The following is a 24,838-nucleotide window of genomic DNA, read 5'->3' as shown; positions in this document are numbered from 1 at the left end:
AGGTCCTAATGCATCGCGCATACTTGCTTGATCCGTACAATGAATGATCCTCTACATTGACAAGACTCGAATATGGGCAGCCTTGCACGGAAGCACAGCGCGAAGATTGTAGAGAGCGGAGGCGATGATGACCTGTCACCGTTTCAAAAAGTCCAACACTGGGTTGGTGACCGCCGTGGATACCTTGCAGTAACACCCAGACTAACACGAAGCATTAGTTCGACGCAATAAGCTCCAGCGACTACGATGCAGGTTGTCTTTCAAATTGGATGATGCGGCTCTGATAGTTTTGCATAGGGTCACGATGCTATCCTTGGGCGAATCCTCAAGCTCGAATCTGTGACATTTGCGCCAACCAGCGGCAATCCTCACAACTCGCGCAATGTCATAAGCTTCACCGTGCCCAGACAGCTGTGCAACGCGGCAGGCTCGCTTCATGGCGGCGCCGTGGCCTTGATCTTTGACATTACGACGTCAATGGCCATTACGCCGTGTATGCGCGACGGATTCTGGGATAGTGGGCATGTCTCACGTACCCGGTATGGTGATTCTGCAAGAAGATTTGAGACATGATTGCTAATGCTTTGGCAGTAAGTGCAACCTTGTGGATAGTGTCGGCTTGCCGATGACTTGATTGACGCATTTGAAGTGAACACGACCTACCTGAGGCCAGCGGCTGAGGGTACCAAAGTCTTCGTTGAGAGCTGGGTCGAGCATCTTGGGAAGCGACTGGGTCAGACGAGGGGTTTGATGAGGCTGGAATCTGAAGACGGTAAAGTGTGCTATAGCTGCGAACATGGGAAAGTGAGCCTGGGTAGTGCTGGTCTGTAATTGTAGTTGATGTTGTGGGGGAATGGGCGTCTCGCGACTAGTGGGACCCTGTATGTCATAGCCAACCCAGCGCCAATGCATAGCTGCCATGAGCATGCGGCTTCCTACTACTACACCTGCGACTTCCACTCGACCCACCCCCGCACACAACCAACCGTTGCGCCAATGGACCTTGGAGATGAAGAGAGCTCCCCGTGGGGAGGTGCGTGCCTACTGTCTTGTCGACGATACTGCGCAAAGCTGACAGGCTTCCAGATGTGCCCTCACGGTCGAGCCCTGCGCCGAGTGCGTCCAAGGTAGAGCAGAACGACACGCTCGACACCGACTCCCCCGCGCCCTCGGCCAAGCCGTCTGCAGACCCGGCCCCTACTGCTGCCTCTGCTCCGCGCTCACCCGCTGGACGCGGTCCCCGACGGCGGCAGTATGGCCTGCAGTCCACCAAACTCGAGGCTGTCGATGATCCCCTGGGCCCTCTAGGCGCTCCCTCGCCGACGACAGGCACCGAGATTGCCCCTCCAGCGCCGCCTCAGAAAGAAGCCGCTGCGTCGCGCATTACTCGTCCCGCGCCGGGCGGCGCCTCTACGCCTTCGCTACGCGGCATGATGGATTCCGTCGACCTCGATGACGACAATGACGAGCAGCAGCCCTCCTCTCATGGAGCCAGAATACCGCCTCCAGTCCAGGCGCCGTCTTCCACCGCACCCCAGCGCCAGACACAGCCGAGCGTCAGCGTGGAGCAGGCCGCAAAGCCGTCCTTTGCCATTTCTGTAGGCGACCCTCACAAAGTCGGTGACCTCACGAGCTCGCACACAGAATACGCCGTCAGTACCAAGACGACTTCCAAGGGCTACCGCAAACCCGAATTCACCGTCTCGCGCCGTTACCGTGATTTCCTCTGGTTATACACACAACTGCACAACAACAACCCTGGAGTTATTATTCCTCCGCCGCCAGAGAAGCAGGCTGTTGGTCGCTTTGAAGCTGATTTTGTCGAGTCACGACGCTCTGCTCTGGAGCGCATGCTTAACAAGGCCGCTGCTCATCCAGTGTTGCAACATGACAGTGACTTGAAGCTGTTCCTTGAAAGCGAAGCCTTCAGCATGGACATCAAGAACAAGGAGCGCAAAGACCCCGGTCTCACTGAGAGCAAAGGCATGTTTGGCTCCATGCTCTCTGGTAGCAGTGGTAAATTTGTGGAACACGATGACGTACGTATATTAGTTTTCGTAACAGGTCGATTCGCTAACGGTATTGCAGTGGTTCCACGACCGCCGAATCTATCTCGATGCTCTTGAAGCCCAGCTAAAGGCTCTTCTCAAGGCTACAGATGCTGTAGTCACACAACGGAAAGGTCTGGCCGAGGCTTGTGGGGACTTCTCAGCTTCTCTACATTCTCTATCCGCTGTTGAGTTATCGCCATCTTTGTCCACGCCGCTTGATAGTCTGTCCGACATTCAGATTCGCATTCGTGAGCTTTACGAGCGTCAGGCCCAGCAAGACATACTCACCATGGGCATCGTAATAGACGAGTACATTCGTTTGATAGGCTCCGTAAAGACCGCGTTCCAGCAGCGACAGAAGGCCTATCATTCCTGGCATTCTGCTGAGCAGGAGTTACAGAAGCGGAAAACGAATCAGGACAAGCTTTTGAGGCAAGGCAGATCGCAGCAAGATCGTCTGAACCAACTCAGCGCCGACGTTGCAGACGCTGAGCGGAAAGTTCATCAAGCAAGGTTGCTTTTCGATGACATGGGTCGGCTGATGCGTAGCGAACTAGAACGTTTTGAGAGGGAGAAAGTCGAAGACTTCAAGTCAGGCGTCGAAACGTTCCTGGAAAGTGCTGTAGAAGCACAAAAAGAGGCAAGTTCATCTATCGCATCAAACCCTACGGCTTACTGACTTGCGTGTTAGCTCATCGAGATCTGGGAAACTTTCCTCATGCAGCTAGATACGGACGAAGGCGATATTTTCGTCCCTCCTGCAGGTGTCGTTGCTTCTGCAAATGCCGACCAGACAACAAGTCACGATTCTGCCAACAATCAAGACTCAGAAAGACGAGAAGCAGGTAACGAAAGTGTGTCAGAAAACCAAGACTAGAGAACTTAATTGAACACCGAGCGGTTTAATCTGTGGCAAGCAGGGGAGCGTTACAAGGATCACCGCTTGTGTGAACGGGACTATAACAGCCCGATTCTGGTATCTACTGCACGAGGTAGAGATGCTTGCTAAATTGTGTCAAGTGAGCCGCATGTGGGTCACTGGGCAGCTTGTAGCGTGGCATTTCCCCATTTGGAATTGGTACGATCATTGCAAATACTCTGACTAGTATTGAACTGCCTGATGGCTGTTGGTGATGTCTCAATATGCTTTGACTTGGTTCACTTACAATTGAAAACTGAACAGGTTCGCTCTTGGTCGTTTTACGTTCTTTTGCACCCCTCGTAACAACATGCTCTAAGACATGGCTCTAAGCATGCGATCACCAGCTCCAGTTTTATGCTTCCTTCGGCGTGACGTTGCATGTCGGCTCAGGCGCGGGGTTGAGAGAACACTGTGGCCAAGTAGGCGCCGGCAAAAGAGGCGGTTCGCAGCCGGCTAATTCGTTGCGGGCAATCGCCTACATCTCTCGTCGTTCAAAAGCCGCATATATAGCTGATCAATCGTGCAAAGAGTGTCGCAACCTAAAACTGAGAAAAGGTCTTGTAGCCATCATGCCGTTGGTTCGTAATCCTATTCTTCCAGGTTTCAACGCGGATCCCTCCGTTCTACGTGTTGGCAATGACGGTAAGATATCGCAATGTTCTGCTTGGGTAGTGTAAGCTAATTGGACGACATAGTGAGTTTTACAGTCTTTACATTTTGTTCCGTTTTATAGCCACGACGCCATGAGAGTCATGGTATGGGCTGTTCTGATACGATTAGAGAACAATCCAAATTTGTATATCGAGACTACTATGTGACATCAACTGACAACGGCATACTAGTATTATATTGCAACGTCCACGTTCGAGTGGTATCCAGGAGTACAGATCCATCACTCGACAGATCTCGCCAATTGGGAGCTCTTATGCCGCCCTTTGAATAGGAAAAGCCAACTGGACATGCGCGGTGATCCCGATAGTTGCGGTACGTACTCGATCAAGATTGACTGTAATTGTGCATTGTTGTAACGAATTTTCAAGGGGTGTGGGCGCCTTGTCTTACACATGACGGTGGCAAGTTTTGGCTGGTGTATACCGATGTAAAACGCAAAGATGGCTCATTCAAAGATACGCCCAATTACATTGTTACTGCTGATCGCATCGAGGGTCCGTGGTCTGACCCCGTTTACATCAATTCCTCAGGATTTGACCCATCCCTATTTCACGATGACGATGGCACGAAATGGTTCGTGAACATGCTACAAGACCACCGAAGGCGTCCGCGGTTTTTTGCTGTTAGTATATGGTTATCATACTCGATCGATATGACAGACGCTGACCTCGTGTATCTCCATTCAGGGCATCAGACTACAGCAATACGATGCTGAAGCGAAAAAGCTTGTCGGCCCGTGCAAGACCATCTTTCCCGGTACTGATCTGGCTCTTGTAGAAGGCCCACATCTATACAAGCGGAACGGATGGTACTACTTGTTGACTGCTGAAGGTGGCACAGCATACGAGCACGCCTGCACTTTGGCGCGATCCCGCGATATCTGGGGCCCATACGAACTTCATCCTCAAAAGTACATACTTACTTCCAAAGACGCACCACTGGCATCTCTGCAAAGAGCGGGTCATGGAGATATAGTCGACACTCCAGAGGGCAAGACGTACCTCGTTCATTTGACCGGTCGCCCAACTACACAGGCCCGCCGCTGCGTTCTTGGACGCGAGACAGCGATTCAAGAGGCTTACTGGGACAAGGATGACTGGCTGTATGTCAAGAATGGACCTGTTCCGTCTCTCCATGTCGAACTGCCAGCACAGCGCGACGACAGCTCCTACTGGTCTGAGCAGCGCTACCTTTTCGACGGCAGCGACGGTATCCACAAGGATTTTCAATGGCTCCGTACACCAGAACCAGAACGTATCTTTAGTACTAAAAATGGTCTGCACCTCGTTGGACGCGAGGCGATTGGATCCTGGTTTGAACAAGCTCTTGTTGCACGTCGCCAAACGCATTTCTCGTACGACGCCGAAACAGTCGTTAGCTTCAGTCCAGACGACGAACGCACTTATGCAGGCCTGGCTGCTTACTATTGTCGATTCAACTTCTTTTACCTGACCGTTACTGCCGACTCTGACGGTCAGCGTGAACTGCTCATCTTAAGCTCGGAAGCTTCATGGCCGGATGGGAATCTGAAACTCCCCCTCGCAGATCCGGTGCCGCTGCCGCAAGAGGGCAAAGTTAGACTGGCGTTGAGCATTCGGGGTAAAGAGCTCCGATTTCGCTACGCTCTGGAGGGACAGGCGGACCTGACAGACATTGGACCTGTCTACGATGCTTCGATCTTGAGTGATGAGTGTGGCGGTCATCAAGCGTTAGTTCATTATCCCCTCTAGCCACACTATATGCGTATGCTGACTTTGCGAAAACAGACACGGGAGCTTTACTGGCGCATTTGTGGGCATGGCAGCATCTGATATCAATGGCACAGAAAAGGTAGCGTCATTCGATTACTTTCTATACACGCCCGTAAAGCATAGTACAGACCGCTACGATATGTGATAAGGCAGTATGTCTCGGTTCACATCACGGCGTAGTATAGTCATATTAGATATCGAGAATGGTGTGCTTGACACTGTGCACGCACAAGTCCGTAATCTCATCACAATTGTGTGCCTGCAGCTTGGCTGAGGCATCCATTGCAAGAGGGCGTGGATACGAGTTAGACACAATGTGATAACGGGTAGTGTTGATACAAGATCGCGGCTCCAAGTGTTTCAGACCAGCATCCGTAGCGCCCCACTCCTTCTAGTTTGAACTGTTGGAAAACCGTAACATGACTCGCGCAGTACTTGATGTTACACCAGCGAGAGATAGTGCTTGGAGTGGGGCCTTTTCGACGTACGGACTTGACTTGTTGTACCAAGTGCAGGCACGATATGTCGGACTCTTGCAATTCAAGGCTGAACAGCAATTTTAGCCTGATACGGCTGTCGTTCATATGTCTGTGTCGCAGATATCTGTGTTCTGACCCCTGCGTCTCAGCATCGTTTCAAAGCATGGCCATGGTAGACTACATAGAGGTAGACTCGAACCTCAACTTTTCAAAGGCCATCAAATTCATTCTGAATCCGAACAAACCAAGCTGAACCCAGCTTCTTCGTTCAGTCCCCCTGGTCTCGTCATATACGCAGACGCTTCCCAATAGCACTATCCCGACCACAGAGCCAGCACAGGATGTGGGCACCGAACCGCGTAAACCCAGGTGCTAAACGCACTTCATCAGTCCATTCGATTGTATCTTTACAGTCAGGGAGCCGCCCCGTATCGATGAGTTCGCCTCAGATGCAGAGACAATCGAGGAGCTATGAATCGGACAACTACTCTGACCTAGGTTCAGAAGACGAACAGCCGTACACCCGAGGTCCACAGAACACCTCAATGTCAGCTATGTCGCAAATGCAACGACAGCAACCTAACTCCACAGCGAATCTGGCCCCTCAAAAAGTAGGAAACGACGTTAGCTATGCTGCCCCCACAAACAGACCGCAATATCAAGACCAGAGAACTTTTGTTGAGCGACCAGTGGACGACGATGCGACTTCGCGGTCCTCTACGCTGGATGGCAACGAGGAGGATGTCCCGTATCCACTGAAAAAGTCATTGGCGCATTCTGCCATCAAAATGAGCCTCACAGGACAGGAACCGGCATCTCCAGCACCCGCACCGCACATTCCCGGCCCTCTAGAGTCGCAGCTTGCTGCCTTGATGTCCAAGCTTGTCTATATCGAACAAGCGAACCCTACCATAACGGTCAAGCCTGAGGAATATGAGCAGACGATGGCGCGTTTGAAAGCGCTAGAAGAGGAAAAGAAGCTGTGGTGGAAGCGACACGAGGCCATCTGGAGCCTTCGAGACGAAGACGTGGAGAACAACATCAAGATTCGCGTAAGTGCAAGAGACAATGAGCTGGCGAAGGCCATGTGCTAATATGGTGCAGGGATTGTTAGCTAGCTGTCGACGCGAACTAGACGCGACCAAAGCATTACGCGATGAAGATCTTCTGAATGTACAGATTGTACGGAGCAAGCTTGCGGAAAAGACCAGAGAAGTGGAGCGACTGCATGCACAGACCGGACGTACCAGCCCGAGCCGAGGGCGTCCAGGCAGCTTTCTCGAGCGGCGCGATACAACAGATCTATTCACTGCGGCCAAGGTGGCAGCTCTTGAGCAACGAGCTCTCGAACTAGAAAAGAGAAACTCGGACCTTGTCGCGCAGTTGGGAACGTCGCGAGGTGGTAGCATCGATGACCTGAACCGGGCAACAGCTCACCAGGCATGGAAAGGGACAGTTGCCGATCTGGAATCAAAGATCAAGGCCAAGGATGCTGAGATCTCGCGTCTAAGGGGCCAGGGTGCCTCTGCGGGAAGCGGGCAGATGGACTGGTACCGGATTGAAGCGCTACTGGAGGAACATTCAAGCTACCGTGAGAGCATCGGAGGCAAGCTGCAGGCTCTCCGGTCGGAGAAGGAGGGACTCATGAGAGATCTGCACCGCAAGGAGAACGAGTGCCAAGTGTTGGAGCTCAAAGTGCAGACGCTGCAGAGACGCGCAAACGTAGTGTGATGGAGGCGGTATAATGCCAGGATTGAGTTTGTTGCCGAATACCCATGAATGAATATTTTTTTGTTTGTTTGAATGCATTGCGGAGCCGGAAAGCCTAGGTGCGTCAGCGTGCATGTGTGGAGACGGTGAGGCGGCTCTGAATGGTGGCTGACGTGGCTGGTGTAGTCAAAGCTTAACTCGCTTCCTTGCTTGGTACCTGGCAAACATCGTCATATCATTCCATAGCCGTCGAGCGCATCCTGCTTTGGGCTGTCCCCACAGCGTACGGCAGGCTCAATCCGGACAATGACATCGTTTGTTGCTTCGCGCAGTGTTTTAAAGCGGATGATGTCTCCCTACTTTCTCAGGTACGGCTTGCGATCTAGCCTTCATCGTCCACCATGCAGTCGGCTCTCGTGTCTCTCCTCGCAGTTGCTAATGCGGCCACCGTACAGGCGGCCTATTCATTCGACCCCTTGCAGCATCTTGCCGGTATTGCCCCTTACTTCGAAGATCCGCGCCTTGACCCGAAGCCACCTCAGGGTTGCAATGTGACGCGCGCTTCGTACCTCATCCGTCATGCCGCCATCTACGCCAATGACTTTGATTTTGAGGAGTACATTGAGCCCTTCACAGACAAGCTGAAGAACACGACAGCGAACTGGCGAAGTGCTGGACCCCTATCCTTCCTTTCTAAGTGGGAGACACCCATAAGCGATGAAGAGCTAGAAGACCTCACTTCCGTCGGCAGGCTTGAATCATACAAGCTGGGTGTCGACGTCCGTCTGCGCTATCCCACCTTCAAGGACCCTGAGCGTGTATGGACATCAACTGCTGAGAGGACCGAGCTCAGTGCGTCTTCATTCATTGACGGCCTCGTGGCTGAGAGCAACAACACCAAACGCGTTTCCGTGCGCGAAGATGCTGCTCGGGGCGCAGATTCTCTGACACCCTACAAGGGTTGCCCCAAGTACAGCTCTTCCTACGGTAGTGACCAGTCATCTGTACGTATCCTGGGTGACAGAAGATGACCACGACTAACACTCCTGTAGCAATACCAAGAAACGTACACCAAGCCCATCGTCGACCGTCTGAATGCGTATGCCCCTGCCTTCAACTTCACCGCCGATGATGTCGTGGGCATGCAGCAGCTGTGCGGATATGAGACTGTGATCCGTGGCTCTTCACCATTCTGTTCTCTCGAACTCTTCTCCCAGGACGAGTGGCTCTCCTTCGAGTACATGAATGATATCATGTATTTCTACAACACCGGCTATGGAAGCACGCAGCTGTCGGGCGCCCTTGGCCTTCCTTGGCTCAACGCTTCCGCCGTCGAAATGCTCTCCGACGAGGCCGACCAGGATCTCTACGTCTCCTTCACGCATCGCGAGTTGCCTCCTACCGTCGTAGTCGCTATGGGCCTCTACAACAACTCTGCCTATTCCGGATCGAACAACCCCAACGCGACGATGCCGCTCGACAGGCCCAACCACTCAAGAGCATGGAGGTCATCAAGAATTCTACCTTTCTTGTCCAACATTGCCATTGAGAAAATGACTTGCGACAGCTACGGATTCTCTGCCGACGAGTATTTCCGAGTTCTGGTTAACAAGGATCCACAACCGCTGTCTTGTGCTGACGGCCCAGGAGAGAGCTGTTCCAAGAGCGCGTTCCAGGATTTCATTCAAGAAAGAGCCGCACTTTTTGGCGGATATACTGAGGAGTGCCAACCAGAGTACTCAAACTCTACTGACATTCTTACTTTGTATAATTGAGACGACGCTTAGTGTCGCGATGATATAATACCATTTTTGTAATATGCCAATCATCGTTCCCGCATGATCCGTTCAGTGAAAAATGACGCTAGTAGGCTCGGCGATCGCGGGCACTTGTTCAAACGTTGACGATCATCATGAACTGGATAACGCTCAATATCACACCACTGGATGGTTGAGTAGTTGATTGTTTCTGATGGTGCCAAGTCTTGGGGCAGATCCATATTCCGCCGCCTTCCGCTCTACTGTAGTGTTGGCGCGAGTCGCAATATCTGATGTGTCGAGCTACACCCGCGTGGCTTGACAGCTACAACATCGTATGCAGGGGCGGAGGAGCACCTGGAACAATGCACATGTTAATGTTCGAACAGCAAGAAGCGTTCACGTGCGAAACACATGTGCCGATGCGACTCAACAAGTGTTCAAGGTGCATCTAGCCCTATTGATTTTTGTAGACGTCATGACTAGCAGTCTTGGGTGCACTGATCCAGGAATACCCGAGTGTGGCGCGCTACAACGCGTCTTCTTTACAACGCTCATCGCAATTGTGCCGCTTCTCATACATTTACCAGTCTACCAAATGGGAGACCATATCGAGAACAAGGGCACGCGCCCTAGTGCGATCGTTGTCGGTGCTGGTGCCGGAGGTGTCGCGACTGCAGCGCGACTTGCGGCAGCAGGCTACAAGGTGACTGTAGTCGAGAAGAATGACTTCTCCGGCGGGAGATGCAGTTTGATACATCGCAACGGATATGTGAGTTGACAAGTGTGCGGTGTATCGCACCTCATCGCTAATCGCTACGCAGAGGTTCGATCAAGGCCCGAGCTTGTTGCTGCTTCCTCGATTCTTCCACGAGACATTCGAGGATCTTGGGACCTCACTCGATGCCGAGGGCGTCAAGCTGGTCAAGTGTGAACCGAATTATAACGTTCATTTCCACGATGACACTACGTTCAAGCTCTCAACCGACATCTCCATCATGAAGGGTGAAATCGAGCGTTTTGAAGGAAAAGACGGCTTCGAGCGATACCTTGGTTTCCTGCAAGAGTCGCATCGACACTATGAAGTTTCCATCATCCATGTGCTGAAGAAGAATTTCTACTCGTTACTGAGCATGGTTCGCTTCGATTTCTTGTTGCATCTCTTCGAGCTGCATCCGTTCGAGAGTATCTACTACCGAGCGAGCAAATACTTCTGGACGGAGAGGTTGCGAAGAGTCTTCACATTTGCAAGCATGTATATGGGTATGAGCCCATTTGATGCTCCGGGAACCTACAGTCTGTTGCAATACACGGAGTTGGCTGAGGGTATTTGGTATCCCATTGGCGGCTTCCACAAAGTCAGTATATTCCAATGCAGGAACTTCTCTTGCTAACCTGATCAGGTGGTGGAATCTCTTGTCAACGTTGGTGAGCGCTTGGGCGTTGAGTTTAGGTTCGATAGTCCGATCCGCAACATACAGCTTTCAGATGATGGGAAGCGTGCCACCGGCGTTGTCTTTGAAGACAACACCAAGGAACCGCTAACCGCCGATGTTGTTGTTTGCAACGCAGATTTGGCATATGCATACAATCAGCTTCTTCCCTCTTCCTCATTCGGGCGATCTCTCTTAAAACGTCAGGCTTCTTGCTCCAGCATATCCTTCTACTGGGCACTGGACCGACAATTCCCTGAACTAAGCGCTCACAACATCTTTCTCGCCGAAGACTACAAGGAAAGTTTTGATAGCATCTTCAAGCAGCACCTGATACCAGATCAACCCAGCTTTTACGTCAATGTCCCGTCCCGCGTTGACCCTTCTGCGGCGCCAGAGGGGTGTGATTCTATCGTCATCTTGGTACCGGTTGGGCACTTGGAAAGCGACTCGACGAACTCGCACAAGGGCTCCAAGCACACGAAAGGCCTAACTCAAGATTGGGATTCTATGGTAGCATCAGCGCGCGACACTGTCATCAAAACCATGGAAGCACGACTCAACATCTCACTCGGTCCCCACATTATCGAAGAAACCATCAACACGCCGCCTACATGGAAGTCCTCATTCAACCTCGACCGTGGCGCTATCTTGGGCCTGAGCCACTCCTTCTTCAACGTGCTCAGTTTCAGGCCGAAGACCAAGCATCGCAGCATCGAAGATCTGTACTTTGTCGGTGCAAGCACTCACCCAGGTACTGGAGTTCCTATTGTGCTCGCTGGTGCCAAACTGGTTACTGAACAAATACTCTACGATCGGGAGCAAGAGAGTCGCATCCCGTGGCGCCCGCTAGGCACGAAAGAGACCAAGGCGTCGCCAGGTCCTCTGGATCGGACACAAAACGGACCATATCTCAGTTGGCTCGTTTGGATACTGTTGAGCATCTTCCTCGTGTTTACGACTGTACCTGGTGCTTTGTACTATCAAAATCAAAAGGCTGGCAATGGGTTGATGGGTGATTGGTAACATGCTGGTGCACAGTTTGCTGAGGTATGGGATTTTGACGCATCATATCACCTTAACTGTATCTACATAGTTCAATACCCAATTTTTATCGTCAGCCTAGCATGGATCATGTTTGTGGATCGCTATTATGAAAGGAACGTAGACGGCGAATATTAGATGTGTTCTATCGTTGTTCAAACTGGGCGATGGAAAAGAGGAAGGATTTATTATGTTACTGTCAGAGAGGGTATCCCACGCTTAATCGTAATCACAATCTGCGCCACACCCAACACATTATCATTACCATATTACAACTTCCACCGTACCTGCAATACATCTTCCCCGTTCATAGAGATCGTCTTTTAAGCAAAACTCAAGCCTCAGTCTAAACAGTGTTGTCGACATGAGGAGCAGTGCCGTTATAGCCGTCAGGGTGGGTAGCGGTCTGGCCGTTGTTCACGCCATCAGGCTTGCGCTTCTCATGAACCATGGCATCACCATCGTAGTCCTTGATAGAGAGACCGAGGCGGGCTGGGTCGATGTCCTTGTGGCCCCACAAGAGGAGGGCACCAAAGCATGGCTTGGCTAGGAAGTCAAGTACACCGTAGAAAACAGCTTCACTGTCAGGGGCGATGACGTTACTATTCCGATGTTAGCCACTGTATGGTTATATAACATTCGGATCTGAGTGTGACTTACCCGCCCTCGGCGACTCCCCATGCGATTGGGTACAGGATCCAAAGTAGAGCGGTCATACTTCCGCACATCAAGAACGCCTTCTCAACATCGCGACCGAATTTCTTTGCGTGAAGGCGCGACTCCCAGACAAGTTGGTAGACGATGTAGAAAAGAGCAAAGCAGCCTGCGTGTCGTTAGAAATGATCTAGCAGGATACTCGAAGACAAAGTGAGAAAAAGGGAAAGTGCTTACCAAAAGCGAAGTAGGCCCACTTGTAACGGTTGTCAATGAGGGCACCGATCAGACCAGTGATAACCATAATCTCATCAACCATGATGACCCAAAGTATAGTCGGCCATGGCATGCCAGCAGTCAAAAGCAAGTCGAGGAGCAGCAGAGGCGTAGTGATGAACCAGTCGATGTAACGAGCATAGTAGATCGAACGGTAGTTTCCTGCTACCTTGGGGTCGCTGCGGTGGAACTCGACTGCGATTGGTGTGAAGCCCAGATTGGATCCCATTGTGACTGTAAGAAACCTTATCAGCATATGGCTCGCGTTATCAAAGTCCGAGACTTGGAGACTTACAGTAGGCGATGCATGCGACGAAGACTACAGATGCGGTGATGTAGTGGAAGAGACGGTCGCGACGCTGTTTGCGGTAGGCGAGACCTAGGAAACAAAACCCAGAGAACCCCATCGCAGCGCAAATAGCGAAGTAGAAGTCGGATCCATGTGTCGTGATGGCAATGTCTGCCGTTGCACCATTGACGGTGTTGTCTATTACATGTTAGGAGGATGTCCAAAATACATCAAATCACCCAGGGAGGGAGATGTACCATTATATTGGAGCACGTTGTTTCTACGAGCGAGATCCATTGCGAAAAAGGTCGTCAATTGCAAAATTGATAGCACAAGATGGAGATGTACCAAGAGAAGCTTATCGCAGCCATGTGGCTGCAAGCTCTGGGTTATATCTTGGAAGCCAGCCCACGAGATCCAAATATGCCGTCATGACGACATATCTTTCGCGCGGGAATAGAGCTTGATCATGCACATGTTCGAAACCTCCAATCGAGCAAGGGGGCCCAGACTAGGCCACGATCGCTGGACAAACAAGCAACGACCAGTCAGAACCATGCGCTACAGTTTAGCATTGCCAGATTCTGATTCCTTAATGGCTGAGATCACTGACCACTGGCAGCTTCTCGGTGTAATAGAGATGTCACACTATGCACATTACCGACGCTAGAGCTTCTGAGCATAGCGCCCGGGCTTTCCGTCCCACGTCTTGGGTGGAGGGCCACTAGGATTAAGCTTTATGACGTCGATCTGTTAAGCTTACTTTGACATCGACTTGCGTCAATCGCATGTCCGCTACTGCTAGGCTGGCCTTGATTTTACGGTCTGTTGAGGTCTGCTGGTGTCGACATATGTATTTCGACATGGGAACGCGTAAGCATAGTTTTCAAATGTGCTGCATAATGGGAACGATTGCGGGACAGTTGATCATTACCGCATCGCATGGTGGTGTGATCTTCTTGTGCACTTACTGCCCAGGCAGGCATCGATCCAGTCGGGGTGTTCTTTTACGTCAGTGCGATGGAGGGCGTTAGATATGCTTGCTGCAGGATCGACCGCTACGGCAAGGATCGGCACATACAAGCTTTCGTCAAAGCGGGGCGAATCTAGATTCTACAGCGTTGCTAGGGTTGTGCCTCACTCCACCAAAACAACGCACCGCATGTGTGACAAGTCTTGTTTGAATGCTTTGAATATTAATTAAATCTTGCTAAAAAGACTTCGTAGAGTACGTAAAATGGTGGTAGCGTTCAAGTCGCGAGTCCAACCCGTTTATTAGACATGTGATCCAAACACACAGGTGCTGCTAGCCCAAATAACTAATGAGAGATTTCCGCAAATTGCTCGATCCCGTCTCGGACTGAACATCCGACTCAGATCTCACTGTTGCGACTTCTCGCTGATGAGCGATATCTTCCTCAGTGAACCAGTTTCCGTGTAGGCCGTAAGGTATCCTAGTCCCAAGTTGAATCTTGCAAATGACAGTCTGCATGTCGCTTGCATCCAAAACCCACAACTCGCTCTCCGCATCTGCTTTGCATTCTCCGTTTTCGTCTAGCTGGTCTTCATTGAAGACATAGAAGAGTAAATAACCTTCTTGTTCGGTGGCGCCAGCGCCATCATCAGCTTCAGCCTCCTTCATCTTACGAGGCACAAATCTAGCTTCTTGGCCAAAGTGATTCGGCGGAAGTCGGAATGCTTTTATGGGATCGTTGTGGTCGTTTGACGCGAGTATCTCATCAATTGAGCGGTTGTCAACACAACCGTTGACAGCCTGTGGAGGTGATTGCTGGGCGCGTCTGAGTAGAGTCTGTGCATCTACCCTAACAAGTATATCGATTTTGGTCGCCTTGCCTAATGCCGCACCGAACGATTCATCTGAAGTGCTACATCCATAAATGTATCGTGCGCGCGACATTTCCGTGGCAGGATGTATGGTGGGAAATTCGAAAGGAATGGCTGCTAATGCAAACTCATGAGTGATGGTGTTAGACGAGCCTGGAGCGAGTGAGAACCGGTAGTAATACAATCGACATTGTTCTTCTTCGTCATATGAGATGGGGATGTTATGAGGCGCCCTTGATGACTCTGGCTCATTGTGTTGTCCCAGCAAAGGCGACGTGTCGTCTAGGAAGGGCTTCTCAGGATCTTGAACCTGTTCTTCATCATCGTACTTGGCGAAGAAGGACATGGGTTTACTGCGCACTATCTCCTTGTGATTCGGATGTGGGGGAGGCTCGATGTTGCCAGCACTAAAGACCAAGGATGCAGACGTCAACCGGCAGGCTAACATGCTGACAGCAGAGATACCACCGGCGCTATTGTACTCATCCCAAGTGTTGGCTGTGTGAAGAATCAAGCAACCGTCCGTCTCGAACCAACGTACTGAGTCGGGATGATGTCGGGGAAAGATACCGAACCTAGCGGGTTTCTCGGGCTCGTAGAAGACTATGGGCTTGTTTTTTGCCAAGTTCAAAGGAGTAAGGGAGAGTGGCAAGTCGAGTATAACAGTATTATGTCGGGATACGCCAAAGTCGTGCATGAGTCGTCCGCCAGTGCATCCAGGGACTGGTGCATTAATGATTCTGCTTCCTTCCGAGCTAGTTCTCTTCGCGACCGAGTTTTCAGCTGGGAGACAAGAATAGTGGACATAGGGTGCAACAAAGTTGCAGTGGAAGAGAACCATCTCGTTGGTCTCCCTGTCAACCTTGGGATGACCCGTTGTCCACTCCTTCATCCAGCTCAGCAAGCCCGTTCCACCAAAAGCTTCACGCTTTTCATCGGCATGGGAGTCTCGATCGCCAGGTGCAGCTTCTCCTTCGGCACGATTTCCATCAAACCAGCCTACCGTCTCAAGGCTTGGCAACGCGATGCGCATCGGCGGCCCACTCTCGCATGTTGCTAGTGCACGTCCATCGTGATATAATATGCTGGTGTTGGCCACGCTGATTCGTTTGACAGCACGTGCAGAACCTAAGATGTGCGTCCAGAAGACAAGCAGAACAGTACGCATGATGCGCCATAGAATGAGCAGCAAGCTGGATGCTGGATTAACAAGTGTCGCAATGCTAGGCAGAATAGGCGTGCGAAGTGTCGGGTTTTCGACGGCAGTACGGTACACGTCGGTGAGAATGAACTGGTTCACAAAGTTGACAATGGGTTTCGTAGGGTCGGTGAGAGAGCGGCTGAACCATACTCCCGAGAGCATGCCATCGCCGTCAAACCAATGCGCCTCACGTCCCAAGTCGGAATTGGTCACGGGATTGCCGCCGTTGCGGACGTACATGCCGCCCAGCAGCTCTTCTGGGATTCGGCCAGTCCATGAGACGGGCGTGGGAGGACATGTTGTTGTGATGGGCGCAAAGTTGCCGGCGAGGTATCTACAAGGAATCAGTCAGGGCGATGTGTAGGTTTTGGGGAGTCAACTAGGAGGGCATGCTTACGGATGCTTTGGCGTCGTCGACTTGCTGTGCGGTCCAGTCTTGGACATTACGGCGGTGTTATTGTCTTGGCGGCATTGAAAGACGCGTGTGGGTTGGCTCAGGACAACGGCGCAGGCAATTCATTAGTACAGTGGGTTTGATCTGTCTTCACATGTCGCCGCGGCGAAAGCGGGACTGTGTCAGGAAGTGGTGGCATGATGCAATAAAGACAAGGCTGCTGCCCAGTTCCACGGGTATCCGGTTAACGTCTGCTTGTGATGGCGGCCAGACAATCGTGATGTCATGTTGAAGCTTGCATGAAGACTAGTCTGTTTTGGGCAGCGCGCATCCTCCATTTCCGCCCGAGCAACGCCGTCTCAACGACATTGCAAATATTCTATCATGGCCTCTTCCGCGCAATCTCTTGTGCCTGACGCCCGCCGCGGCCTAGTCTGTTCCCCTGCAGCATTGGGTCCATGAGTGACGCTGATTGCACATCTCTCCGGCTACTCCCTTCTGTTTACACGGTGCCATCATGGGTTTTGACTACGCGCTCGTGTACGTGACGCGCCCTCTTGCTGCGTTCCACCAACATGGCTGACATTAACGGCTAGTCATCTCAAGTACACGATCCCCCCGGCCGTGGGGCTTACCTGGCTCTATCGCCCTTTCTTCACCAAACTTGACGTGTACAAGGTCGTCTACCTGATATTGGTTGGTACGCGCATCCTCGCCAACACTTCTCGTGCTAACAGGCCAGGTCGCTGTGCTGTCGACCATACCATGGGACTCGTACCTCATTCGCACCGGAATCTGGAGCTACCCCGCCCATGTCATTGTTGGACCCAAGCTGCTGGATATCCCTCTGGAAGAGGTCTTTTTCTTCGTTGTGCAGACATACAACACATCGATCCTCTATCTTCTCCTCAGCAAGCCCACCTTTCAGCCTGTCTACCTCAGCCCTGAACGCGGCGCATCCGGCCATCGATGGCGATACACCAAATTTGTTGGCCAAATCTTCTTTTTGGGCGTGATTGCGTGGGGATGGCGTTGCATCAAAGATGACAGCAAAGGAACGTATACTGGACTCATCTTGATATGGGCCGGCCCGTTTCTGCTGCTGCTCTGGTATGGCAACTATCACTATGCCTTGAACACCCACTAACTGGAAGCAGGAGTCTTGCATACCAATTCATCCTGGCGCTTCCTCTAACCAATACCGCGGCACCCATTATCCTTCCGACACTCTACCTCTGGATCGTCGATACCTTGGCCTTGCGTAGAGGAACATGGGTAATCAACACAGGTACAAAATATGGCGTGCACTTATGGGATGGCCTCGAAATTGAAGAAGCTCTCTTCTTCTTGGTCACCAACTCGCTTATAGTGTTTGGTCAATTGGCGTTTGACAATGCTCTTGCAGTGCTATACACCTTCCCGGCGTTATTCTCGAAGCCCTCCCTGCTCCCATCGCCCATGGTCTTGATGCGCGCTTTGCTCACTTCATGCTCCAAGTACGACGATGCGCGCCTTGTGGGCCTTAGCGAGGCTGTGCATCGTCTCAAGCGAAAGAGCCGTAGTTTCTACCTCGCCTCCGCAACGTTCCCTGGACCTTTACGGGCGGATTTGTTGCTACTCTACTCCTTCTGCCGCGTTGCTGATGATCTGGTGGACAATGCCTCCTCTGCCGATGAGGCCAAGGACTGGATAGCGAAATTGCGCAAGTTCCTGAATAATACTTACAGCGATTCTGCATCTAAGCCTATTATACAAGCCCAGGTCCGGGAAGACTTTCCGGCCGGCACGCAATCTGCACTCCTACAGCTTCCAGCTGCTAAGCTCTCGCACCAACCGTTGGAGGATCTTTTGCGCGGGTTTGAGATGGACCTTGCTTTCGACAAGGAGCCTCTGGTCAAAACCACGGAGGATTTGCGTTTGTACTCGGAGCGTGTGGCGGGCACTGTAGCTCAAATGTGCATTGAACTCATCTTCAACTGGTATCCTAGCGCTTTACCTGTTGAAGAGCAACGGACTATAGTTGCTGCTGGTAACGGTATGGGCGTGGCCCTGCAGTATGTCAACATTGCGCGCGACATAGAAGTAGACGCTAAGATTGGGCGTGTTTATCTTCCTCTGAAGTGGCTTGCTGAAGTGGGGTTAAGTTACGACGAGGTATTAAAGAAGCCAGATCACACGCAAATCGAGGCCTTGCGCAAGCGTCTTCTGAAGGATGCATTTTCTCTGTATGAAGAGGCCAGAGATGCGATCGAGCGTTTGCCAATTGAGGCGAGAGGCCCTATCCGGGTCGCGGTTGAGAGCTACATGGAGATTGGAAGGGTCTTAGGACAGGACAACTTCAAAGTCAAAGCTGGACGTGCTACTGTGCCCAAGTCGAGGAGGATAATGGTTGCTTGGAGAACACTTAATCGCTAATATAACTTGCGAGATTTATGCCTTTAATGCTTGCAACAATACCAATGAACTGCCCTGCTTGCAGGATTTCCAAGGTCGTGATGTATGAGACGAAAGCGGAGAATGTGATTGGCCGAACCGGAAACGTCTGTGATTGGCGCACGTGTAGTATCGCGTCCCGTTTCTCCAACTCGCGCCTGAACTATCTCTCCATCATCAATCATATTTCCTGGAACCCTTAAACAGCGTACTATGTATCAAAACCGGCTACTGGATCCAACGGGCGCGTCTCTTGTTTCCACTAGCAGGAAGAAGAAGGGCGGGCCGCGGATCGTAAACCGGTCGGCAAAAGGCAATTACAAGAAGCTACTTTGGTTCAAACAGCCTTGTAGGTACTCACGTAGGTCCCTGTGATAGGATATATCTGACGCGTACAGTTCCCGATAACTATACAGATGAGACCACCTTTCTTGACCACCTTCAGCGTAATCCAAGATTGCAGCCCTACGAATTTTGGTCACTGATGGGTGACGCCACGGTCATCGTGCAGCATCTTGCAACAGTGATCATATTTGCCTGCTGTTTCGTGGCCATCATTCATGATAGAGTTTCGCCTGTAGCCATAGTGGGGTGGGCCACTTTATGCACAGTTCTAGCCTGGTTCCTATGGGACCATTGGATGGGCCAGGAGTTCGCGACCGTCTCCAACGTGGCATCGACACCCACTTTAAATACAGACAAAGCTGGACTACAACCCTCATCAGCGCTCTCAGGACGAGCTCAACAGCGTCTAGCAACTGCCAAATCAGCCCTGTTGATTTATGCGGCTTTACTTGGGCTCAGTCCGATTCTCAAGTCACTGACACGCTCCACGACAAGTGATTCAATATGGGCGTTGAGTACATGGCTGCTGATGATGAACGTTGCCTTCTTTGACTACAGTGGAGGTACAGGTGCACAGTATGAGAACCACTCTCCTTTTGAGTATACATGCGGCTAAGTCATGTGTCTCTAGATTACCAGCTTCGATATCCACAAACTCGGCCATGATGGCGTCAGCTGTTCTTGCCTCGCGTCTTCCATCCACTACGCATGTCTTCTCGCTGACTCTTTTTTCCATTGAAGTTTATGGACTGTTTCCAATATTCCGTCGTCAGCTCCGCGCTCGATCTCCGTGGGGGCACCTCGCCCTGACCATTACATTGGTAACAGGCGCATGGGGCGGCCTTTTCATCACCTTGACAGGAGGAGGCCGCGGCGCATTCTTGGCGGGTGCAATCGTAGGAGGCATTCTCACTCTTTTGAGCATGGGAATCTGCAGTTGGTGGCTCATCGGTCTCCAGAAGTATAAGAATGAGATTCATGGTCCATGGGATCCAGCAAGACCCGTCATCCGGCGGCATTGGGATTGAGCTCTTTATCTTCGGACTCTTCTCCGTAGGAGTAGCGGCTCTCGCAAGCAAAGAACGAACAGAATCCGTTTGGTGGCCAGATCTCCGTGCGACCTTCGATTCCAGAAGCCTGCGCCCATCGCGCAGCAGTGCTACTTTGTAGACTCGATTTTGAGCGTACCTCTAGCTGTAATTTCCCGTCTTGTCTTGTCCACCTGACAAGGTTGTCGCTAGAGTTACCAGTGACACACTTGTTCATCCGAGCAAGCAAGTCGTGAGCTCCAACGTCGTCCCCGCCAACAAAATGTACAGGCGACCATGGCAGTTTCCGATCCATTGCTTTGCCTTTACTAGCTCCAGTAACGACAATTCTATCCAAGCTCTCGAGACCTGAAAGCATGCTCCGGATGAACTGCCAAAGCTCACTTCTGAACATAGGTACTGAAAGGTGAATCACGAAGTCAGCGTAAGTCTCATACAAATCCCTACGGGGCAACACCTACTGATAGGCCATGCCTCTAGATTTACTCGTAAACACCGCAGGCCGACTGCATCGGCACGAAGTGAACCCATGGCTTCGTTGTTTGCCAGCGCAACGTACTGTAGCCACTCATGTGCAACATGAGGGCGATCCGAGTTTAGTTCGCGCAGGTCAATCTCAATATCTTGAATACGCGTTCTGTAGTCGAGAGGGAGCGCGTGGAGGAAGGTGCGCATTCCAGTAAGATTTGAGAAGCGAAAGGTGTTTTGCGCGAACAGTGGACGGCGGTCGATTTCGTGATAGGTTCTGCGACATGTTTGGAGCAGAGCAGCGCCTGGTGTTGTAAGAGCCGTGCCATCTTGTCGATCTTTTGAGCTGTGAATCTGGGGGTCGATTATGGGAGCTTCAGCAACGAAGCAAAGTCCAAAGATGATATGTTTGATTTCTGCAGGCAGTTGGAGGAGTGCCGATTGTGGCTGAAGATTACTAGGGGGTGATATGGTAGTAGCCATGATTGTAGCAAAGTATATATTAAGAAAACTCAACCTTTGAAGGTGGTATCACCTCAGCTTTAACTACAGTGTGAAGCGGCAAGGCGTTAGCTGATGGTCACGGCCCATAAGCCGCTGTCATGCTTTGTTTATCTATGCATCGTGGCGTTCCGCCGATTCAGCACATCAGCCCGAGCTGAAATCTTTTCACAGGACGGATAGCCTAAGCATTAAGGTACCTAGCATTCCCCAGTCATGGCTTGTAAAAAGTGTGTGGAGTGCTTAGAATTTCCGTGGAGGGTAGCTAAAGCGGTGAGTTGAGACCCACAGTTTATGTCTTCGCCGATGGCGACGTTGATATCGGCGCATTACGGAACTGGAGCGGCTCAACATAAGTCTCTGACTGATGGTCGTCACCTTTTCCTGGCACTTGGCCGACGCTGCGACGCGGGATAAGAATCATGGCTGTAGTGCAGCGCCGATGTGCGTGTTGGCATCGGAGCAAGCCTCGCTCCCCGCTTCCAACAACACATCAAACCCAACAACACCAGTTTGCACAATAATGCTACAGCATGAACCTACGGAGCTGCTCCACGATGTGCTCGGACGCGTGTCGGATTTCGAATTCTAGCGACAAGTGCGACCTGAGCACAGATTCCGGCCCCCAACTTGAATATGAGCGAGGCTGAAAGAAGCGACTATGGTGTGCCAGTTACCCGCCATCGCAATTTTGGTCCTCGCGTGTACTGGACTGGACTGGACTGGGCAGCGCGTAACCCTCGACCACCCTGAATTGATATCTGCTTTGTCAATTGCAAAAGTGAAAGAACAAAGCCATGTCTTTACGGCCAGACGACAGCTCCAGGCGTTCGCGGTCCAAGTCGCCTGGGTGCGGTCGAGAGCGTTCGCGCTCACGCAGCCATGATGGGCGCGAGCCTCAGCGATACGGTGCAGCTGACAACGGAGCTGCAACCCCGCAGTATGAGATTAGGCAGCCGGGTCAGGGTCAGCAATATGCGACGTGAGTACTGCGAGAATCGACTCTGCCAAATGTTGCGACAGACATCGCACGGATTAAACTGAGACATGGCGGCCAGACCAGCGAGCGAACCCATTACCATGGGAAACTACACCGATCTCCCCCCGCACGAGAGACCTGGCTACTCTCAACCCACGTCCTTTGCGCGTCCCGCGCCCACGGCAGGCCCGTCGGCGGGCGTCTCTTATGCCCAGCCTGGCAATGTTCAGTATGCGCCGACCGCACACAACTTTGCCTACACGGCAGCCCCAGCTTCCCATAACGCGCCTACGAGGACACCGGCGGCGACAGCGACTTCGAACGGGGGCCCTCAGTATGCCAATCCAACCCTCCAGTATACGGCGAAGCCAGTGGGCGGCGCCGGCGAGCCGCCACACGTACGACACAACTCCCAGCCCATGAGTCCCTCGTACCCTCCGTCGGCTCAATTGCAATACACAGCTGCATCGCAAGCCCCTTCGCCGCAGCCCCAATACACGACCATGCCACACGCCCCTCCACCCCCGTCCCAGTATCCCCCCATGTCACAAGCTCCTCCGCCGCAGTCCCAGTATGCGACCATGCCACAGGCTCCCCAGCCGCCGCCAACTGATCAGTCCGGCTATCCACCTCCGCCAATGGGTCACCACGCGCAGCGTCCCGATCACCACCGGGCTGCTTCTTACTCGGGTCCAATGAGCACACACGATGGTCGCAATGTGGTCGAGCTGCGTCCACAGGGTCACCTTGGTGCAGGCGACAGACCTGATGGGCTGCGCATGGACAGGCTGTCGGTGAGCGGAAACCGACCAGACCTGCATACTATCGTCCCTGGAGGTATGCCTGGAGGATTTCCAACGGGACTGCCACCGCCGAGTCCTCTGCTCGAAGCTTACCACGGAACCTATCAGTCCATCAGCCCCATGCCTCAGGCGCTGATGCTAGACGACGATCTTGACCATCTGCCTGCCCTCGACACCCTCTCTCCTCGGGCTTCTGGCCATTCTATCCATGGCCGTCACCGTTCTCGTTCCACTTCGCGGCGATCGCCAAGTCCTTCGAGGTCTTCCAAGCATAACGACAAGCTGGCATTGGCGGCATATGGCCGCGGTGAGCGACTACCCGAGAAGAAGGAGCGGAGGGCAAGAGTTTATGACGCTACAGACGACGCCCTAGCGCTTGTTGACGCTCTGGCTGCGCGAACTCCTGACGTGGATACTATAGTCGATATCCTTCCGGCTCTATCGCATGACCAGATGCTCGAATTGAGAGCTGAGTATAAACGGCACTGCAAGGTACAAGGCAGGGGTATCAACATCGCCAAGCATATCAAACTCAAAACGTCTGGCAATTTCGGAAAGATCGCCTACGTGACAGCCTTGGGAAAATATGAAGGGGAGGGGTACTGGGCGAACTACTGGTATCAGTCAAACTCGGCGCGTCGCGAGCTGCTCATCGAGTCATTGATGGGCCGTCAAAATTACGAGATTCGTGAGATCAAGGACGCATTCAAGGACAAGCGTTACAGCGACTCTCTGACCCGATGCATGGATAAGGAGCTCAAAGCCGACAAATTCCGAAAAGCTGTGCTAATGGCACTAGAAGGTGAGCGGCAAGAGGAAAGCGATGTGTGGCCGCCCGAGTATCGCATGCGTGATGTCGACGCTCTATACAGGGCGGTCAGGGCTAGGGAAGGCGGAGAAAGCACCATGCTCAGCATTGTTATCATGCGAAGCGACGCGCACTTGCGCGAGGTGTTGAGGACCTATGAGAAGAAATACCAAGGCAACTTTGCGAGAGACGCTCTGAAGAAGAGCAACAATCTGGTTGGTGAAGTCATTGCACATATCCTCAATGGCGTCAGTAAGTTTTACCCGCATAAGTTTGCGTCTCACACGTATACTAATTGCCCACTCAAGTTAATCGTCCTGCAAGGGATGCAATGCTCCTACACCACGCTCTCACGGACCTCATGGAACCTGTAAATGATTCCCGGTCTTCCAACAGCCGGCTGTCATCGCGGGAAGCCACTTCTAGCAAGCATGAACGTCAACAAAGAGTCGAGTTACTCATCTCTCGCCTTGTGAGATTACACTGGGATCGTCAGCATCTTTTCAGGGTCAAGGCAGAGTACGAAGAGAAGTATGGCCGCGTAGTCGAGGAGGATATTGACGAGGCCACGAGAGGTGACCTGAGAGCATTTTCTATTGCCATCTGCCAAACGGCAAGATAGCTAGTTTCGTTGATGATCATCAGGTGCAGCGATACCCGATTCTCCAGAGCCGAGAGTGTGAACCATGTAAGCAATACGTGTATACGTGTGTCCGTGTGTAGAGCTACGTTTTGACAAATGGTATACGTTTGCTAGTCTGAGAGCTTGAGATTTCCAATGGATGATAATACTACTACCTTGCCGTCTCTTCTATGTAGTTGCCTTGTGTCCTGTATCCTACAAATCACGCCAAAGTTATATAGGACGATAGAATAGAATGTGAGATAATGAGACATGTTTTGTCACAAGAGAAAGCCCCGAACAAGCTGCAGTAGGATGCACTCCATGTCTATAATACATGAATCTACACAAT

General features: G+C 51.9%; 7 protein-coding genes across 7 annotated transcripts; 4 read left to right on the top strand and 3 right to left on the bottom strand.

Annotated features, from left to right (window-relative positions):
* Positions 1–72: 72 nt before the first annotated feature.
* Positions 73–5,541, top strand: GT037_004276 (glycoside hydrolase family 43 protein; the record flags this gene model as incomplete). Its single annotated transcript, XM_038929323.1, has 11 exons — positions 73–162; positions 298–493; positions 893–1,033; positions 1,087–2,039; positions 2,089–2,673; positions 2,743–2,905; positions 3,529–3,615; positions 3,877–3,957; positions 4,014–4,267; positions 4,332–5,353; positions 5,412–5,541. 11 exons carry the CDS (start codon positions 73–75, stop codon positions 5,539–5,541), a joined length of 3,702 nt encoding a protein of 1,233 aa, XP_038787595.1.
* A 648-nt stretch (positions 5,542–6,189) lies between these two features.
* On the top strand, positions 6,190–11,801 carry GT037_004275 (phytoene dehydrogenase; the record flags this gene model as incomplete). Its single annotated transcript, XM_038929322.1, has 7 exons — positions 6,190–6,927; positions 6,980–7,600; positions 7,972–8,589; positions 8,638–9,350; positions 9,739–10,114; positions 10,167–10,700; positions 10,746–11,801. Coding segments are annotated over 7 exons (4,656 nt in total), but the record flags the coding sequence as incomplete, so codon positions are not given.
* A 364-nt stretch (positions 11,802–12,165) lies between these two features.
* On the bottom strand, positions 12,166–13,335 carry GT037_004274 (opsin-like protein; the record flags this gene model as incomplete). Its single annotated transcript, XM_038929321.1, has 5 exons — positions 12,166–12,421; positions 12,480–12,642; positions 12,711–12,983; positions 13,045–13,236; positions 13,296–13,335. 5 exons carry the CDS (start codon positions 13,333–13,335, stop codon positions 12,166–12,168), a joined length of 924 nt encoding a protein of 307 aa, XP_038787593.1.
* Positions 13,336–14,344: 1,009 nt separating this feature from the next.
* On the bottom strand, positions 14,345–16,528 carry GT037_004273 (carotenoid oxygenase; the record flags this gene model as incomplete). The annotated part of the gene is made up of 2 exons (XM_038929320.1): positions 14,345–16,418; positions 16,482–16,528. The coding sequence occupies 2 exons, from the start codon at positions 16,526–16,528 to the stop codon at positions 14,345–14,347; spliced, it is 2,121 nt and encodes a 706-aa protein (XP_038787592.1).
* Positions 16,529–16,995: 467 nt separating this feature from the next.
* On the top strand, positions 16,996–19,872 carry GT037_004272 (terpenoid synthase; the record flags this gene model as incomplete). Its single annotated transcript, XM_038929319.1, has 6 exons — positions 16,996–17,018; positions 17,075–17,174; positions 17,221–17,588; positions 17,636–18,866; positions 19,119–19,260; positions 19,310–19,872. The coding sequence occupies 6 exons, from the start codon at positions 16,996–16,998 to the stop codon at positions 19,870–19,872; spliced, it is 2,427 nt and encodes an 808-aa protein (XP_038787591.1).
* Positions 19,873–20,261: 389 nt separating this feature from the next.
* GT037_004271 (uncharacterized protein) lies at positions 20,262–21,256 on the bottom strand (the record flags this gene model as incomplete). The annotated part of the gene is made up of 2 exons (XM_038929318.1): positions 20,262–20,704; positions 20,767–21,256. The coding sequence occupies 2 exons, from the start codon at positions 21,254–21,256 to the stop codon at positions 20,262–20,264; spliced, it is 933 nt and encodes a 310-aa protein (XP_038787590.1).
* A 1,065-nt stretch (positions 21,257–22,321) lies between these two features.
* GT037_004270 (annexin anxc4) lies at positions 22,322–24,486 on the top strand (the record flags this gene model as incomplete). The annotated part of the gene is made up of 2 exons (XM_038929317.1): positions 22,322–24,116; positions 24,173–24,486. 2 exons carry the CDS (start codon positions 22,322–22,324, stop codon positions 24,484–24,486), a joined length of 2,109 nt encoding a protein of 702 aa, XP_038787589.1.
* Between the last annotated feature and the right edge of the window lie 352 nt (positions 24,487–24,838).

The sequence above is a fragment of the Alternaria burnsii genome (genome assembly GCF_013036055.1).
Source record: "Alternaria burnsii strain CBS107.38 chromosome Unknown 698, whole genome shotgun sequence".
NCBI classification, from domain to species: domain Eukaryota; kingdom Fungi; phylum Ascomycota; class Dothideomycetes; order Pleosporales; family Pleosporaceae; genus Alternaria; species Alternaria burnsii.
The sequence above is the reverse complement of the archived record's forward strand: the minus strand, read 5'-3'. Positions and strand labels throughout refer to the sequence as shown.